Source organism: Octopus bimaculoides, chromosome 3 (assembly GCF_001194135.2).
Source record: "Octopus bimaculoides isolate UCB-OBI-ISO-001 chromosome 3, ASM119413v2, whole genome shotgun sequence".
NCBI classification, from domain to species: domain Eukaryota; kingdom Metazoa; phylum Mollusca; class Cephalopoda; order Octopoda; family Octopodidae; genus Octopus; species Octopus bimaculoides.
In genome coordinates, this window is record NC_068983.1 from 99,303,307 (window position 1) to 99,324,282 (window position 20,976).

The 20,976-nt window shown below is 34.0% G+C and overlaps 1 protein-coding gene across 3 annotated transcripts in view; it reads left to right on the plus strand.

Annotated features, from left to right (window-relative positions):
- LOC106880939 (rho GTPase-activating protein 44) overlaps nt 1-20,976 on the plus strand; it is a 180,890-nt gene that overhangs the window by 100,230 nt on the left and 59,684 nt on the right. For all 3 annotated transcript variants that reach the window (XM_052966347.1, XM_052966348.1, XM_052966349.1), the window contains exons 3-4: nt 15,102-15,178; nt 17,227-17,338. In XM_052966347.1, coding sequence (XP_052822307.1) covers nt 15,102-15,178; nt 17,227-17,338 — 189 coding nt within the window. The remainder of the gene's footprint in view (nt 1-15,101; nt 15,179-17,226; nt 17,339-20,976) is intronic.

Sequence of the window (20,976 nt, forward strand, 5' to 3'; positions counted from 1 at the left end):
ATATATATATATATATCTAACAGCTGGTGATTTGATGAACCCATTATTTACAAACTCATTGATTAACTGATTACACACAGTTGAAGTTCTGCCTAATGCATTCCTACATACTGTGAATGAAGAGATTTTCCAACTGAAAATTAGTCACTTCATGCTACTGACTACTTTCAGTTAAAGCACTCTGTATGCTTCAAGGCTTTATGCTAAAGTACTTGGATTGGTTCAGGAATGAGTATAAAACTATCTGCTCTTAAAAATACACAAACATGTTATCTCAAATTCTTGAACAATGGATCAGAGAAAGTGGAGGTCTACACAGCAAAGTAGTAAATTGGTATTTTAAGGGCCCCTGAAAAAACTTTGCTTTGGATGTATGTATTGGTATGTTTTGCAAGAAACAGCTAGGCTTCTTTCGCTAACATTTTATATAGTTCAACCTACCCCAAGTTAATGTGTGAAAGACCAAATAGGAATTTTGAAAGAAATTTCTATAAAACTAGTTTTTAAACATCAAATGGTTATGGGGGTCCACCAGAATAAGATAGTAATCAAAGGGGTCCGTAAGTAAAAAATGGTTGAAAACTCTGACTAGGATTAAAAAAAAAAAGTGGGAAGGCACTTTGATGTACAAATAAATAACTAGTAAGATTGGTGTATTTAGACATAAGTGTTACTTTTCTCAGTGAAATTTACTTTGTTGTTTGGAAAGTTTTATATAACATTGTTTCACCCCACTCACCTTCAACATAACATGCGTGCACACACACACACACACACACACACACACACACACACACACGCTATGCTTTAAATCTAAATTTTCTCCCTTAAATAGATGCATTTAAATTTATCAAACATAACAGACAAAGCTTATATCTAATGTTTATCTATTGTTATCATCATCATCACATTGTCTATTTTTACATGTTGCTACTGTTTGAACGGGTTTGTAACACAGCAAATTTTGCTGTAGTTTCATCCTGTAGTTTTTATGTGTGCGACTTGACAATTGTTGTTCTTATAGTGTAACTCTTGGCCATCTTTGGATAAGCAACAAGCCTTTAATCAGAAGCATTCCAACCATGACTTTCTTTTTTTTTTTATCAAACAATGTATCTTGTGCAATATCCAATATGTCCTTTCTGTTTTAAGATAGTGGGATATAGTTTGTGGAAGATTTCCTTTCTAGTTCTAGCAGGCTGGGTGATCACACAGAGGCTCAACTATTCTATCTTGTGGTATTGAGTTTGAATTCTCTATTGAACAAAACCTACAGACATTCTTCTTAAACAAGTGTGTTATGACCTAATCATTTAATGCCATGATAAGTTAGGATTAATTTAATCAAACTCACTTGCTCCTAAATATTCTTTGGTTTTCTGATGGATTTTCCTAGAGATAACCCCTCTCTTTTGATCCCATGAATGACTGTATGAGAAATATTTTCAAATACTCAAGAGGCCTGTTTGTTAAGCCTTGACATTGATGTTGATATGAAGGCAAGTTAGTGAGATATATGTGTTGGCATTTTTTTTATCTGTGTGTGTTTTGTATACAATTAATTATGGGCAGTCCAATCTGAGAAGATTAGTAGAGATCTGTCAGTTAGTTATGCAGTCTTTCTTTCAACCTTTCACACAGCCTTTCTTTTGAATTGCACTTTTGACTTATTTCTAATTACTGAGAACCCACTACATTAATTGTCCTTATTCGACTTCTTCTATACCACAGTAGCTGACTTACATATGCTTCATGTGATCTGCCTTTTATAGGGTCAGGAAACTTTTGTTACTAACAGATCTCCCATTTTCTATCCCTAATCCATTTCTTCTTATTGTCCAGACCACACAATATCATTCCAAAATATGGTGTCTATAACTGCATAAAATCTTCTCCCAGCTGAATGTCTGTAACAAAAACTCCAATACTCTGACTTGTGATATGTCTTCCCCATTTTCAAATGCATTTGCTGTCTCTATTAACCTCCAAACAACCTCTGACAATTATTCAAGTATTTCTTACCTTTCATTTAGGACATTTATCTTATCTTAATTCTATCATTACTATCACACAAATACCAGTGAATTATCTGCACTAGCTAATCTCTTCACCTATCCATATCTCTCAATGACACACTGATTTCAAAAGTAAACCCACTATTAATTTGTCAACGCATTATCTGTCTCATAAGATTATCTGATCACTCCTGATCAAATCTGTCTACCAACATCATCCTACTGAACAACAATTCTTGCCTGCCAAACATTGTGATTGACCAAATTTATGAAATTTCTACACTAACTGCCTTAATCTATCCGAGACAGCTAAGCGGATGACTGATGCCATCATCCTAAGTATGGCTTTCAGAACTTCAAACCTCACAAACTTCACTTTCAGTGATACAACCCCTGGAGAAATTTGTTGCTACCATCAGCTGAGATGTGTTCACTCATTATTACTACTACACTTGCAAGAAAACTGTGAAGAAAGTTAAATGATATCCAAATAACCATCTCCATTATCTCTTTGAATCTCTTTCTGTTGTGTTGAGAGTGCAACACCGTCTGACGAGAATAGACAGGACCACTACATATAAATAGTAGTGGTCTGACGTAGTCGGCAATTTGTAGTTTGATCTTCAAAGTCCAGGTTGAGTTAGTGTGTTGGAAATATTGATTGTTGGTTCATAAAAGATTGTTGGTTCGTTATGTGTTTGTTACTGCCACTGTTTCTATTTTGTATTGTTATAACACTGTTACAGTGTATTCTTTACCTATCGCCGACAATATCAACCATACTATGATATTGGAGGCATAAGGATATAACACCTGGCGATGAGGATTTTTCAAAGCTCACATAGGTTATTTGGCAATTTGTGCATCAAGACAAATTGATAAATTATAGAGAACCTATTAGCTGCAGGAATACAGCTTCAAGAGAAGCAACAGGAACAACAACTTGAGTTACAGAAGCAAATATTACAACAACAGCAGTTAATTGAGCTACAGTCAAGGAAGTCCAAAAATTCAGTAAGTTCGTTTATGCCAGATGGCATGGTGAACTTGATTTACTTATAATCCAGAGTGAGGTATTACATTTCCTGCGTACTATAGAAGGTATGAAGAAATTTTTAACAAAGATTGCAAGCCATAGTTGGATGAGGAGAAAGTGAGGTTATTACTATGCAAGGTAGCTCCGGCCAAGCATGGATGCTACTGTAACTTTATGTTGCCCAAAAAGTCAAATGAGATTTGTTCCCAAGAAACTATTGAATTATTCTCCAAGATCTTTTGTGACAAAAGTTCATTATTTAACACTTGAACAGAATGTTGGAACTTGACAAAAAATGATGATGATGACTTTATTACATATGCTGGAATAGTCAGCCATATGTGTGAAAACTTTAAACTTCAGGAATTCACTCAGGATATGTTTAAATCCCTTATCTTTGTACAAGGCCTTATGGCAACTGAAGATAGAGAAATTTGGGAAAGGATTCTCCCCAAAATGGAACAAGCAAACCAAGACTTAACTCTACAGACCATTGCAGAAGAATGTCAAACAATGATAAACCTGTAGCATGACATGAAAAAAGTTCAAGAGAAAGATTCCGCAAAAATACAGATGTGTCAACTTGGAAAGTACAATCAAAAAGAGTTCCAGGCCCCAATCCATGTTGTGGATGTAGAGGCCTACACTTCAGAAAAGAGTGTCCATTTAAAAACTGAAAATGCTATAGTTGTCAGAAACTTGGTCACAAGAGCTCACACTGCACTACAAAATTATGTGGGTTGAATGCAAAAAGTTCTAAGGTGTTTTCAGCAGAAAGTGAATATGACACAAAAACAAGAAAATTCACACACATAAAAATAAATGGTGGATACACAGAAAAAGATCTGGAAACCGAGGTTATCTAAAACAGTGAAAATTGTGCGTGGCATGACAGGCGATAAATTACATTTCATGGGTGAAATGTGTGTAGATGTCACATTTCGAGGAGAAACACAAAACAAAAATATTCATTGTGGAGGATACAATCAATTTGTTTGGTTCAGATTAGTTGGACTTATGGCACCTCCCCATAAGTCTCTACTGCAAAAACATAAATGGTTCCATTAAAAATAAATCGTCTGAGGAATTGAAGAGAAAATTGAAAAAGATGTTTCTTCAAGTACTATTGGAGGACGTAGGTCTATGTAAAAAGAGTGAAGCCTGTTTTCAAGTAAGTGAAAATGCTGTACCTGTATTTAAATCTAACAGAAAAGTACCGTTCACAGCAATTAAGATCGTAAATGATGAGTTGGACAGACTGGAATCATCAAAAAGGTGGATTACTCTAAGTGGATGGCACCCACAGTTTGCATTAAAAAGAAAAATAATAAGATTAGGCTGTGTGCCGATTTCTCTACAGGATTGAACGAGTGCTTAAAGAGATGCCACCATCTACTTCAGAGGATATTTTCACAAAATTAAATGATGAAAAATTTTTCTCCAAATTGGATCTGTCTAATGTTTAATTACAGATTAAAGTAAATGACAAATGTTCAAAGTTTCTGACAATAAATACACATAGAGGATTGTACAGATATACCCAGTTACCTTTTGGATTAAAGGTTGCACCAACAATATTTCAGCAAATCACGGACACTATGTTATCTGATTGTGAATTTGGATGATATATTGATTAAGAGTAATTCACGTGAACAGCATGTGGAGCATATAAAAACTGTGTTCGGGAAAATTAAAAGAGTACGGGTTCACTTTGAATGCAGAAAAATGCGAATTCTTTTTGCCTCAAATTAGAAGAAAAAAGAAGCCTGATTGATTATCTTTGCTGTAAAAAAATTTCATAGGTTTCTACATGGTAGAAGTTTTCTGCTACAAATAGATCATCAACCATCGCTATCAATTTATACAGCGTACTGACTACAACATTGGGGTCTAATATTACTAAATTACTATTTCAAAATGCAGTATATTCCATCAGAAAAAATCTGTCATGCAGATTGTCTATCAAGACTAATTCCCCAAAATATGGAACCACTAGAAGATACTGTGATAGCTGCACTGCAGGCAGAAAATGAAATAAAGAGTATTATGATTAATGTTATCCAAGAACTGTCAGTGACTGCACAGGATATAAGAATGAAATCTGTAGGTGATGAGTATATTACAAAAATGAAAGAAACTTTAAAAAATAAACAGAATAAAAATACACATTTGAGTAGTTTCTCTATATGAGACAATATTCTGATGTATGCGCAAAGAATTGTAGTACCAACTACATTACAAAAACTTGTAGCAATTCCACAGCGGACACCCAGGAATGTCGTGGATGAAAGTGCTGATGAGGAGTTATGTCTATTGGCTGACTATGGACTGGGATATTGAAAATTTGGTGAGAACTTGTTGAGGTTGCATGCTTGTAGCTAAAGCCCCACCAATAAAATATCAGTCATGGCCAGAGACTGAGAATCCATGGTCTTGGTTACATAATGACTATGCCAGACTGGTGAATAGCACTTACTATCCAATCATGGTAGACAGCTGTGCAAAGTGGCCAGAGGTATGCAGGTGCAATAAACCAACCACTAAGACGACTGAAGTTCCTATATGAATTGTTTGCACGATACGGTGTTCCAGACACGTTAGTTTCTTATAATGGAACACAATTCTTGGGGTAGGAATTCAAGAATTTCTGTAAAATGCATGCAGTAAAGCATATTTTCACTCCACCCTACCATCCGAGGTCAAATGGGCAGGTAGAAAGATTCGTGGACAAGTTCAAAAGAGCGTTAAGAAAAGCTAGGAATGAATTAAGTAATGACAAAGCACTAACATTTTTTTTAGGGGTATATAGAGTAACCCCCGATCCAAGTACAAATTCAGGAAAGTCACCCTCAGAGTTGATGTTCATGAGAAGGATAAAATCAATTTTTGATAAGTTATTGCCAGAGAAAAAAAGATGTAAAGGAAATACAAAAGATGCAACAAAATATTTCAAAGTAGGAGATAAAGTACATTTTAAAACCTACAGAAATGGTAAAGAAGGCTGGTAGGATGAACTTGTAACCAAAAAGATAGGAAGTATGATGTATCAAATTAAAGGACTATGCTAGGAACACAGGAGACTCATACGTCAGCTAAAGAAGAGACATACCAAGGAATGGAGAGAAATTCTTATGGAAGTATTTTTTGATGTTTTCGATGTCCCAATATCAAAAGTAATGGAATAACATAGAACCAGCATGAGAAAGCAGAAGCAAACCGAACACCTTGAGATAAGGCCCAAGCAAAAAGGTACTAGAAAATAATAATGAATAAATAAAATTTCTCTTATTCCTTTGGAACTCAAAATCTCAAAAGGGGAGATGTTGTGGCAAGAGTATGACATCCTCTGAAGAGAATAGATGGGATCGCTACATATAAATAGTAGCGGCCTGATGTAGTCAGCATTTCATAGTTTGATCTTCAAAGTCCAGGTACATTTTACAGTTCGAGTTAGTGTGTTGGAAATGTTGATTGTTGGTTCGTAAAAGATCATTGGTTCATTACGTGTTTGTTACTGCTGCTGTTTCTATTTTGTATTGTTATAACACTGTTACAGTGTATTCTTTATCCATCATCGACAATATCAACCGTACTATGATATTGGAGATGTATGGATATAACACTTTCCTCTCTCAGTGACCATCAATACAGTTTCTGTTGAGATAATTTACCAGAGATCTGCCTTTTTATTACACATACCAATGGTCTTAACATCATCAGCAAAGCATTCACCCATGTCCTGCATGTGAACTTCTTAACTATGAGATTCCATCTGTCTCTTATCTTTTCAATTAGACGTTTCCTTTCAGGCTATATCATGATTATGTAGACTAATGGGACCCCCTCTGTGTAAGTTTTCGGTTGTCTATCAACTGCCTAAGGGTTTGGTTGTCTCCTACATTCTTCTTATTGTACATTAACTCATGTTTAAGGCTTGTACTGCAAATAACTGCAGCTGTCATTGAATCCTGAACCAATTCAAATAATGTTTGAGGCTATAAAGTAGGAACTCTCCTGTGCAAGAAACAAAGTTTAGCCTCATTTTAAAAAGACTTTCTTGTCAAAAGACATGTTATTCTTAGGGCTCTTCTTCCAATTTTTGAATATCATGGCAGTTGATATCTCATGTAGGGAGTTAGACTTTGGAGATATTAGCTATTAATAGTTTATTTATTATGATTATCTATTAATAATTTAATTAGAGAAAGAGAGCTTGGACTTGGAGAAAATAATCAAAGGGATATTTCAGTATCATTTTTACACACCAGCGATTTAAGTGATATCAAGGTTGAACATTTGTGAGTAGTAGGGAAGCGATTATGTTGTTGAGCATTGCATTAATGTTTTCATTAATGATGTAGGTCCCATAAAACCTTTGAACTTAGAAGCAAAGCCCATTTTGCCTCAAGAAATTTTTGCTAAGATGAGCAATGAGACTACAAGATATGCATGTCAACAGGAAAATACTACCTTCAGTCATCTTAGAATGTTTATCTTATCTAATGCTAATGGGTATAGACATGGCTGTATAGTTAAGAAGTTTACGTCCCAACCATATGGTTTCAAGCCCAGTCCCACTGCATGGACAAGTATCTTCTACTATAGGCCCAGGTCAAGTGGTAAATGGAAAATAAAAAAGCTCACTCCATCCATCCATCCATCCATCCATCCATCCATCCATCCATCCATCTATCTATCTATCTATCTATCTATCTATCTAAAAACAAAAAACATTTTGATTTAACATTCATCGAATGCGAACATCGTTTCATGCATTTGAAAAGAAAGCAAAAAAGAAATTAAAAATAACAAAGTCCTTTTTAAAACAAAAGGAAAGAGTAAAAAACAAAAGAAATCAGATGATCCATGCGTGCGAAAAAGAAAGAGGAAAAGAAAAGAAAAAAAAAGGCCTTTAAAAAGGGCAGCGGACGGGGAAAACAGGAGAGAACAATTGAAATGAGGAGAGCACTGATCTGATATCAGGAGAGGTTGGATTCATTGTTAGTGAATGTATATTGAGTGTCGACTGGCCTGTTACTGGTGAGTATTTGTGTATATTCTATTCACTTGATGTCCTTTTCTGGATATATTATAGTGTGGACATTCAAAACAGGCCAGCAATATTAATAATTGTTATTTCCTTGCAGAATAACATTTATATTATATATTTTGTACCTTATTAAGTATTATTGTAGTTAATTTCCAAGTAGCATTTTAACTTTAATCTGTGTGTTCGTTTTCTTTAAGTCTTGAACGTAGCAATACACACACACACACACACACACACATACATATACATATATATACATATATATATATATACATATATATATATATATGTATGTGTATATATCTTTATGTATATGTATGTTTGTGTGATTGAATTCATATTGCCCTCATGTTTGCAAGTTTATAATGAATGACTTCATGACAGTGCCATTTGCTTGCAGTCCACAATGAGATTATGTCTGGACTTTTCAACATGTCTTGACATATTGCATGGTCTTTGTAAATAAAGGGTTCATTCATGTAGTGTCATTAGTTTCCAGTTTTCTGCATAAAACATGTCTAGGTTATCAGTTTTTTTGATGGACTTGGAGATTGCTTTCTCACTCAGAAACAAATGGTATTGAGATCAGGAAAAGCATCAGACTATAGAAAACCTCTGTTCCAACATACTCTCATCTGACCCATGCCAGCATGAATAAGTAGACATTAAAATAGTGATGAGCTGTGCAACTTCCAAGTTACAAAGATTACTGGAACACAAATTCACCTCTGAGATAGGAAAACAATACCCAGGAATTTCTATCTTGTAAATATAAGTAAGAACACCTATGTACAATCAACCTATCTGTATTCAACCGACTGATAAGACGAGTAAAGATTAATAGCTACTTGTAAAAACCACATTCACTATGTGCACCAGTAATCATTATATCCTATCATTAAATTTCATCTAAATTCATGCAGTGATAATAGTTTTATGATTTTTATACTGATCTAATTGCATTTCATCAGTATTTCTAGTTTCTTATAGGATTGGGAGATGTATGTAGAAAATGAACTACAGAAATTTGAGAGTTAATGATCAGTTTACTGTTACATCTAATTTTCATGTTTAGAGGAAAATTTGATCATTGTTAGCAGGGCATGGTGACAATTCTGGCCGTATTTCAAACTTATTAGATATTGTCAATGGAACATAGTCATCTTGACATCACTTCCTTTACGTTTTATGCAACTATGGTTAGTCACAATTAAAGATGAATCTTAATAACTACCATGATAGATGCAGCTATAATTAGTACTTGAAACTTCAAAAACTAGGAATATAGTGCTAAAGCACCGATATGAAAGATATTGAAAATAGTGCAATCAGGTTAATATGATGAACATTGTAATGTAGGCAGCTGGTGAGCTCTGATCTGTTACTTTTGTTCAGTTCCTAATTGTAGTTATTTCACCTACTTAGTTAACGCTGCACAGAAAGTTATGAATGCCATTCCATTCCTTGAATTCGTTGTCTGATCATAATGACAAATCAGCAGTTAACTCTGTGTTGTTAATATTTTGTTATTCTGTTACTTGTTTCAGTCATTAGACTGCAACCATGCTGGGGCACTGCCTTAAAGGGTTTTAGTCAAAGAAATCAACCCCAGGATTTATTCTTTGTAAGCCTAGTACTTATTCTATTGGTCTCTTTTGCTAAACGACTAAGTTACATGGATATAAGTACACTAACCTCAGTTGTCAAGCAATGGTGGTGGGGACAAACAAAAGACACACACACACACACACACACACACATATACATATATACGATGGGCTTCTTTTAGTTTCCATCTACCAAAGCCACTCACAAGACTTTGGTCAGCCTGGGGCTATAGAAGACACTTGCCCAAGGTGCCATGCAGTGGGACTGAATCTGGAACCATGTGGTTGGGAAGCAAGCATCTTACAATATAACCATGCTTGCACCCAATGTGAAATGAATAAATATTTATCTGTCATTTTAATTAAATTATTCAAAGTATTACATAGAATTCAGACAGTAGCTTTGTTTTTGTCCCCACATTGCTTCTTAACCTCTGTAGATCTTATACAAAATATTCTGTTCCTTTCTTACTTTTTAAAATTATATTTCTCTTATATGTTATCCCTACCCACATCACTAAATATACTAGCTTCCTTCTTCTTTCCTACTGTTATGCTGCATTATGGCCATATAGGGCCATCAACTGTGCCTTTCTCTCAACAACTACAACAAAGGTGGTTGAAACCGAGGCTATATTCTTAACCCCAAATTGTGTTGCTGTAACATTTATAGCAGAACTGTTCTTTCAACATGCTTTATTTTATATATTTGCATTGAGCTGCTGAAGACAATGTTGGCAGCCTCTTAAAATTACCTGCTCTATTTCTGTGTTCTTCCAGCTTGTTAATGATTTTGAGTTTAATAACCTGTAACTTCCTTGCATATAAAAATTTTCAGTCACTTTCTACAAGCTGTAACCTACATTAGAATTTTATTATTTCAGACTGAAATATATTCCAAAGGTGAAGGTAGATGTTAAAAGTATTTTTAAAGAGACCATGTTTCACTTTTATATCTTATATATTTGAAATGATGGTGTGGAAGTAAATTTAGTCAAAAGCGATAATTGGTATCAAATTAAGACCACTGATGAACTTTTTGGTGAGGAATTTATAGAAGCTATATCTGTTCTGTATAGATAAAGTAAAGTGATATCTTACAGATAGACTAGTTGTCAGCGAAATGTAGGCCTAAGATCATAGGCTAGGGATTTATATACGCTTATTAGCTTTGATAATTAGTAAAATGTTATCAAGTATGCCAGGATATTCAGTAGCTGGATGAAAAAGGGAAGTTCTCATATTATTTTGAAATGAAACAAAAATGTTTTTTTTTTCCCAAGAATACTGAATTGTTTTGAAAGGTATTGAAATCATCATCATCATCATCATCATCATCATCATCATAATTGTGATAATTGTAGTGATTCTGATTCATCATTAATGTTGTCGCTTTAACATTACTGAACATCAGTATCATCATCACCACTGTAATTGTCATTTTTTCTTCTTATCATTGTAATAGTAATACATTGCTATATCATTTCATCAAATTATTCTTCCATGTTTCAGTTAAAAAACATATCTAATATCATCTACATCATGAAAATGTAAAAGTTTCAAGGAGATATGAAATAGATAACTTCAAGGGTGAGTCTTGAAGTGAATACATCTTTAAATAAGAGCATTCGGAGAGTACAAACCTCTGCCAAGGCAACACTAATGTCCTCTCAACGATTAGCCAGAGATGATTTTTAAAACGAGAATATCTGAAATAAACTCAACTGCTCTAACAAATGAGACTACTAAAAATGAACCTGACCGCTCTCAAAAGTTAAGTAAAAAAAAAATAGAAAAATAATCCAGAATCCTTGTCTGGTACCGGATCAATCAGTTCATGCCAGTCATGAGGCCAAACATCCCTGAAATTTTTCATCTAAATCCATCCAGCAGTTCTTGAGATATCTTGTCCACGACAGGCAAACAAACAAATAAACACGACTGAAAACAATACCTCCGCCTTCACTAAGGCAGAGGTGATAATAGAACATAAGTAAGATTCAGTTGAATTAGGAACTTAAATTGAGGCACCTCATTAGGTCAGAATAATATACACAAACAACAATATTATGTAAATATCGAACTTGGTACATAAGTATCAGCCGAATGATATTCTTGCAGTGTATGTAGACAATTAGACCCAGCCGGGTGAAGGAAGCTGCTCTTGAGCTATTCAAACATCTCCATTATATTAAATATATGGTCCATAATATTTACAAAGGGCAGATTCCAAGACAGGTGAATAAAATATGAATAATAGAAGAGGTACAAGTGTCATTCCATTATGGTCATTTCTAACGACTCCTTTATGGTTTCTTTATAATGTAATGTTTTCATTAATCAATTAAAGGAGCCATTAGAAACAGCTGTAACGGTTTGACACTTGTACCTCTACTGTTACTCATTTATATTCTATAAATAATAGGATGTAATATATTGATACATTGAGTTAAAAAAGCCTTTGGTAGGAAAAAAAAGATTGAAGTTTACACTTGGGAAAACAAAGCCATCCTGCAGATAGCAGATAACTTTTTTTCATTTAAGGTTTCTTTTTAAACTCAATATATTACATACTATTTTATTAATAGTTATATCTACTTTGAGATTCACCCTGAAAAAAATGATTCATTTAATCATTGTTTTAAATATAAACTCATATATATATACAAAATTTATTATAGTGATGAACATTTTTAACCATTTTGCATTCAGTTTTGTTGATGTTGGTTATTGGTTATTGTTTTTAAGTTGTTGTTTGTCCTCAGGTCCAGACTGTTGGAACTGACTCATGATCAATGATGCTCCAGTTTTGACTACTTTGTTTTGTTTTTTTGTTTTTTTTATACATAGACAAAATGTATATAGGTCTTGGTTATGTAATGTCTTCTTTCAAAAAAAATCATTGTATTGTGTTGTTTTAATTATTAACAATGTTATTTGAAAAAAAAGTTGCTTTTTCTATTACTAATCACTCGGTCAGGAAGTAAGGAGTGGAATATATTTTATGTTAATAAGTCTGACTAGACCAAGCAGAATTACTTGCACAACATAAAGGTTGTAGTTGTAAAGTTCGAATTTATATCTTTTGATGAATAGTTCAGCTCTTTAACACCATATCTCTTGTACTCCATTCCTACATCTACTATATTTCTTCTCATACATTCATTGAGCCTTATGTGCAATTCTATTGTGCACCTACTCACACAGACATTTTGCTTCTACTGGTGTTACCACTGCTCCTCTACACCTACTACCATTGTGCCTATGCACCCACTGCCATTGTACTTCCCCACTCACTGTTATTGTACCTCTATATTCATTGTCATTGTACTTCTACTCTTACTGCCATTGTACAAGGGTTGTACTGAAGTAACGCAAGAGTGGATGTAACTTTTTTATTAAGTAATACAGGTTATTCGAATTGCAGACATTGGCAGACTAACTCTTACTCTCTTGTAACTCTTCTTCCTGTTCTTCTTCCTTGCTGGTAAATAATGGGTTCCAGGCAGAAGCAATGAGTCATAATTAAGTTTTTGACAAAAGAGTGGGTTGCAGGCTATCTGACATCCACAGAGTGCTACAGGTTGTTTATAGAATTAAGACTATTGACAAGAATTATATGTACAGATGGAGGAAGAAGTTTAAAGAAGGGAGAAACCAACATTGAAAACAAATCACCACACACTGGAAGGCCATCAGCTTTGACCACTGATACAAATCCTTAGAGAGTAGATGAACTGATTTATGCTAACAGACATGCCACATTCTGTGAGCTTGTTGAACGACTGGACTATGGTCATAATGCCTTACAGAAGATGGAAGACTTTGGGTATCAGAAAGTGAGTGCAAACTGGGTATCTCAGGATTGATACTCAATTTGAAGGAGGGAAGGGTGGAAATTGGCTCTGATCTGTTGAATGCTTTTGAAGCCAATGAAGACAATTTTTTTTTTTTTTTTTTTTTTTTTTTTTTTTTTTTGATCTGGTGATAGGAGATGAAATGTGAATATATTTTTATGTCTGGAAATTAAGTTTCAGTCCTTAGAATGGCACCTACATCTCCAAAGCTTAAGAAATTCAAGAGCCAGTGATTGGCCCAGAAGGTCTTTTTGACTGTATTTTGGGATGACAAGGACACAGTTTTCATTGATTTTCTGGAATATGACTGTACCATGTATAGCAAGTGACACATTGAGATACTCAAAAAGCTTAAGGAAGCCGTTAGGAGGAAGAGACCAATCAAAATTCTGAAAACGATTCACATTCACCATGACAATGCATGACTACATACATCCTTGGCAAGAAATCAGACAATCAGCAAATTAGGCTGGTTAAAGGTTGCCTCCTCACTGTATAGTCTAGATCTGGCACCTTCTGGCTCCCACTTGCTTGGTCCTGTAAAGGACAGTCTTTGGGGACAAAGATCTAATGACAGAGATGAAGTGAAAATGGGTGTGAAGAAGTGTTTACAAGAGTGCACACATGAATTTTTTTTCAAACTGAATTTGAGAGTTGGGTTCTACAAGGGGGGAAAATGCATTGTTTGTGATGGAGTTTATGTTGGGTAGTACTTTTGTATAGAGGAAAAGTTATTCAACCAACAAATGCAATTTGAGCAAACCATATCAGTTAATAAAAAAGTTATGCTCATTTTTACATAATTTTGGTTCAGCCCTTGCCCCTCTACTCTCACTGCTTTCTTACCTTTACATTCACTGCTATTATATTTCTACTCTCACTACTATTGTACGTTTGCTTTTACTGTTGTCATGCCTCTGCACTCGATACTTTTTTATCACTTTTTTTTCCTGCCTTTGTATGTCTGCAATAATAGTTGCTATGAAAAGGTTCATTATTGTGAAATATCACTATTCTGTTAATAAACAGAAGCATTGAAGGACTGTTTGAGATGTTGTGCATAGTAATGTTTATTTACATCTTGAGTTCAATTTGTACTAAGATTGACTTTGCTTTTCAGCTCTCCTGGGTCTGTAAAGTAATGGTCATTTACTGGGATTGATTCATTCAACTATACCCTGCCCATCCACCAAACAACAAATTTGTAGTCTCATGGTTTTGTAGGAAATAGTTTGGCTATTACTAAAATAATTATGCCAATTAATTCCAAATTATCTGTATCAGATAATTGTGATTGATATATTAATATTTGTTTGAGTTTGAATATTTTAAATCTGGAGTCACTCATCTTAATAGTTCCTGGTCAGTATTTGACTAATATAGCCTGCCAATGCGATTTGCCTCTTTGCATGATTATATCCTTACAGAGATCACACTCCTTACGTTACACCTTTAATATTAAAGCAAAAATGAATTATGTTTGATTTTAGTGATAATTTGATTTCTTATATATTTGTAAATCATTTTTAATTTCAGAAAAAGCTCCCTGAAACTGGTATTGGCCATACTATGGTAGAATCAGCAAATACGTTGGGTTTGGACTCAGTGTTGGGGTAAATACACATTTCTTCCACTTATTTCTTATTTCCAGAACGTTGTACTTTACATTTTATATGGCAACATATCATTTACATTTTTTTTCACTACCATTGGAGCATGAAGCACTCCTCAGAACTGCAGGTTTTTGAGATGGTTGTGATCTGTAAACAGTTTTGAGTAGGAACCAGAAAGAGAAGTATGAACATGCAATATGTAGGTGCACATGGAATTTGTAAAACAGAAGAGAAGAATAAAAGCACAATGCACATGTCAAAATAAAATGGAAATGGGGAATAAAAGCACTATGTCAAACAAGTTATATGATGGTCTGCATGCCAAATCTGACACTACTATCACACAGCTTTGCTGCAATTTTCTTGTTGGTATTATGGAAAAACGTTTTTGTATCTTCTTTATTGAAAACTTAACAAACTCTTGCTGTTCATCTAGTATACAGATGCCTAACAAGGCTCTTCCTAAAGTAAACAGCTTATTTAGAAATTTATGCAGCTAGCACTGTAAGGCAGTAATCTGAAGATGATTTAATGATCTTTATAGTGGTAAACATTCCATCTTTCATGATTAAATGATTTTAGCTATTATCTGACCAGAAAAAAAATTAGATATTTATGAAGAAGCAAAAAGATGAGTTTCAATAAACATTCTTTGCTAAGCCATCTTGATATAAATTTACGAAGGAAATGTAATTTGAAACATAATATTCTAGCTTGCATTTGACGATTTGAGAAAGGTAGCTGATAAATATATTAGGGTGCACAGTAATACTATCTTGACAGAAATAGTTTTTTTTTTTAGTTGTTTATTTAAAAAAAACAGAAATTAGTAGTAGTTTGATAACTTATTTTGACTATAAGAAAACAGTTACTTTCAACAATATATATGTATGCTAAAGAAACAGTTCATATTATACACTTATATGCTTTAAATATTCTTAAATTGATGTCAAATTTTCTGGTATTATTGATACTGTCAGTAATTGCATTATGTTAAATCAAAATTTTCTTGTTTCGCCTTTAATAATTTAACCCTTTAGCAGTTAAACAGGCCCAAATAGTCTACATGTTTCATGTTAAAACTGACGAGATCTAGCCTCTTGAACCTATCCTACAATGTCATTCTAAAAATAAACAATCAGGTTACCAAAATCTCAAAGCTATGAGATAATGTATGAGAACTTCAAAACAATGTGGATAACTCAGTCTTTCATTTGAAAGAGTAATTTGAAGGCTAAAGGGTTAAAAGTGTAAAAAAAGATCCTCTTTCTGTTTATAGATTGAACTGTCAGTGATTAAATGAATGGATATAATTACTAGTCATCAGTATACTCTTTAGACTTAGTGACACCACTGTAGAATGTTAGCATTGATAGATGTTTAAAGGCTAAATCATTTGATTAATTGAACATTTTTACTGATGTTTATCTACAAATGTTGATATTTAGTTTGGAAGTCAGCTTAAGAAACTCTGTATAGATGATGAGGCACATGAGGTTGGCATGCATGTGGAAACTTCCAAAGACTTTTAAAGTGAAAACTAAAATGGAAACTTCTAAGCCTCCTTTACTGTTTAAGTGAGGAGACAGGCAGAGAACATCTCATGATGATAAACAGGGGAGGTAGCATATTTCTATCAAACACAGGGATATACTCTAAATGCAGTCTAGGTTGCTAATGCACTACTACGTATATGAGAAGTGAGAGGGTGTGATGAAGTTTTTTTTTTGTTTAAATTTTGTTCATATTTCATACTTTGAAAGTTGGATGTTTTTCAAAAGAACAAAGGAACAATAGGGACCAAGTAAATTGTGTAGATGTTCACTGTATTTTTGTTAATAAGGATGCAAACAGCAATGAATTCAGTATTACATCTCTAACTCTCTCAGGTTTGTAAAACCTGAGCACAGTTTTTATTTTGGTTTATGTAAATAGGATTTATGGAAATATACTTGTTAATGATAATTACTAGATAATGTTAATTGATAATTATTTTTTTTTATCATTTGTTATGTTGGTGAATTTAAATTTTTTTCCCTTTGTTTTAGTAATGTATTCCTCCTATGTGGTGAGTGCCAAAATGGTCAAGCTAAAGAGCTGTTAAATTATGAATTGGATGTAGAATCCACTGTATTAAATCCATTGAATTTAATTCTTGAAGTAAGTATCACAGGTTTCACAAATAACACATATGTTCTAGTTGTATTTCAATTCTGAAATATGCAACAATTTTTGTTGTATAGAAAAGATTGCTCAATAAAAAGGTTGTGTGGTTACCTATAACTGCTACACATTACTTTCCTTGTTCTATAACATTGTAACAAAAGGTATAGTGTACCTGGTTAAATCATAGCATATAGGGCGAATTGTTATTTCTCATAAATGTTTCTTAATTTGTTGTTTCTCTGCCATAAAAGGACTTGAACAGAACTAGTTTGGCCAAGTGGACAATAATAGTTTCAAAATCAAGAATGATAGACCAGGTAGTAGAGTTATTAACAAGAAAAATAATAATAATAAAAATTAATAAATATTAGGGTAATAATAGAAGTAATATGTACTTAGAAAGCTATAGTCAGCAGCTTACGTTTAGAGGAAATGGCTTCTGGGCTACAAAATAGTGACTACATATAATCATTCAACTTGACAGAATTAGTTGACAAATCTCTGCAAAGTATACTTCTTAGTCTAAAGAAAAAAGGAGAATACATTGGGGAGTATATTCCTAGATATATTGATAAGAAATAGTTGACATAGTCATGGCTACAATATTATAGGTTAACAGGATCTGGCTGAATGAAGATAAACAACTATATATGTAGGCTTGATTGTACCTGAAAATCTTTGAAACTAACTCTTAATAAACCTTCCCCCTGTGGACAACAATACAATGTTAATAATGTTGAAATAAGGAGCAGCTATCATACCATGCTGCAATGTAGTTCTACAAATTTATGCTAGAAAAAATAGATTAAGAAACCTAGAAGAAAGGTTTGTTTTGTGTAGCATTCTTAGAAAATGTAATTGCTTCTGAGCCTTATCCTTCAAGGAACCAGTGTAGCTGTAACATGGGAAGTTCTCTTTATAGATTCTAAAGAATTTAAAGCTAAACTGATTAGGTTTCTATCCTCACAGCTCTTCTGCTTCTACTCTCATGTGATTAATAAACAACATTTTCATATATGTGTCCTTTGCCCATAGATAACTCATGACATGGTAAAAGTCTCTAGGAATTATATTGTCGACAAGTTTATTTTACTTAATAGACAATGAATTAGAAATTTAGAGTTTATATGATCCATGACTAGTCTCTATTAAAATCACTTAATACTATGTAACTGCTTTTGGTTACTTGTCTTTTTGTTCAGTGTCTATCTATTTTAGTTTTGAACTCTAATGAAACCAAGTTTTTAAAGTGTACCTTACTACTGTGTGGTAAATTTCAAGTTAAAGCTATTTCTCTTCACATATGACACCATTGTAAAGGCTTAGTCATCATACATTGTCATTTTGTCTTCTCTATAAATCACATGTAAAGCTAAATAGTATTGTGCAGTAGAATCCATGGTTGAATGGTCATTGAATAATCAAAACATTCATTGCAGAAAATATATAGAATATATCTTGCATCTTGGGAGGGTCATTGTGCCAATCATAATAACATGCACTGATTCAATATCACTTCTTTATTAGTCTATTGGCTAAATATCTAACTAAGTAATTGATTGTTTGTTAAAGAATAAACTAGTTGTTTGTTAGTCAAAGTCTTTTTGTCGCTCATTGACTTGTCTTGTCCTCTCTCCTCAAGGTCAAAGTCTAGAATATGTAAACAATGATAAATTACTGGTGTTCATTAGCGTTAATAAATTCTGATATTTTACCATCATAATTAATATTGGCATAAAAGATATTGATAATAGAGATTTTATATGTTATTGTTGTTTAGCTTCAGGTCAGCTCTGATCCAATTGACCTATAATCAAAGATGTTCTATCTGTGACTATGCTGTCTGATTTTCTAATAGTGTATCTAGGACTACATTATTTAATGTGCCTTTTTTTTTAAAGATAATATGATGTGATTTGAGGAATATTTGACCATTGTTTCTAGCCATTCAAATGACCTGTCAATGCTTCCTCAATGGTATAAAATTCAAAATGATATGCAGTACTGAGACAATATTAGAGATGATAGAGAACCTGCAGAGATGGATAGAAGAAGGATATTTATAAGGTTTTGAATTCTAGAGAAAATGGAAATATGATTCCTTAGATGTGTTATGTTAACCTGAATGAAAAGCTGAAGTGAGCTGTGGAAGTGGTTGGTTACTAAAGACATACTGAATGTGCACAGGAAGGACAGCTTCCCTTTTGTGAACATGTGATATGGATGAACTGGAAAGAAAATGTTCCCCATATATTGACACGAATTAATACCTGTAGTAGAGTCCAAAAAAAAAAAAAAGACAAAGACAGATCAGATGTGGAGAGATTGAACCTCACAAGCATGATAATATAAAAATGAGATGAGTAGCAATATATGTTGCAGACTTGTCCATGCAATTATTGTCTTATGTTCTTAAACAAATCACATTATCTCAGTCAACTTAATTGAGTAGTCATTACCACTGTTGAATACTATTAGAATGATTTTAAAATAATGTGAAAATTACGGTACTAATTGTCAAAATGGATTTTCAATCCAGTTTTATTTTTCAAACTGATTTGGGCAGCTGCTGCTTTCTCTCTATGTATATGTAAAGGCTAAAACACAGATAACTTAATAAAATAATCTTTCTCTATATCTGTTGTTACAAATGAATCCCCTGTAAAATGACAAAAAAAAATTTACAAAATACAAAATGGTGGTTCTCCAGCATGGTCACAGCCTTTGGCTGACATAACACCAGTAAAGGAATAACTGCATGGTCTTTAATTTGTGAACTAATGTAATTGATTGGCTTTTGTATGTTACATCATAAATGCAACTATTTATTAGCTTCAAATATTGGCACAAGGCCAGCAGTTTCGGGGGAGAGGGCTAGTTGATTACAACAACCTAGTACTCAACTGGTACTTATTTTATCAACCCCAAAAGGATGAAAGCATGTTGACCTCAGCAGCATTTGTACACAGAATTTGAAGGTGGATGAAATGCCAATAAGCATTTTGGCCAGCATACTAATGATTCTGCCAGCTCAATGCCTTAAATGTGACAATTTATTCATCATCATCATCATTTAATGTTCACTTTCCATGTTGGCATGGGCTGGATGGTTTGACAGGAGCTGGCCATGCAGAAGATTGTGCCACACTTCTGTGCCTGTTTTGGCATGGTTTTTACAGCTGGATGCTCTTCCTAATACCAACCACCTCACAGAGTAGACTGAGTGCATTTTATGTGGTACGAGCACAGGCAAGGCCAGTTTTGGCATGGTTTTTACTGGTGGATGCCCTTCCAAATGCTATATGTATATATAAGTATACACATATGGTGAGGCAAGACCTTCGTACATTGGGCCTCACCGAGGCGATGACTACGGACCGAGACCTTTGGAAATGGGCTGTGCGTGAGAAGACCCGGCAAGCCAAGTAAGATCGTTGCCAGTGCCCCTGGACTGGTTCTTGTGCGGGTGGCACATGAGATGCACCATTTTGAGCGTGGCCGTTGCCAGTACCGCCTGACTGGCTCCTGTAGGATTTTCGAGCGAGATCGTTGCCAGTGCCCCTGGACTGGCTTGTGCGGGTGGCACATAAAAGACACCATTTCGAGCGTGGCCGTTTTCGTGCGGGTGACAC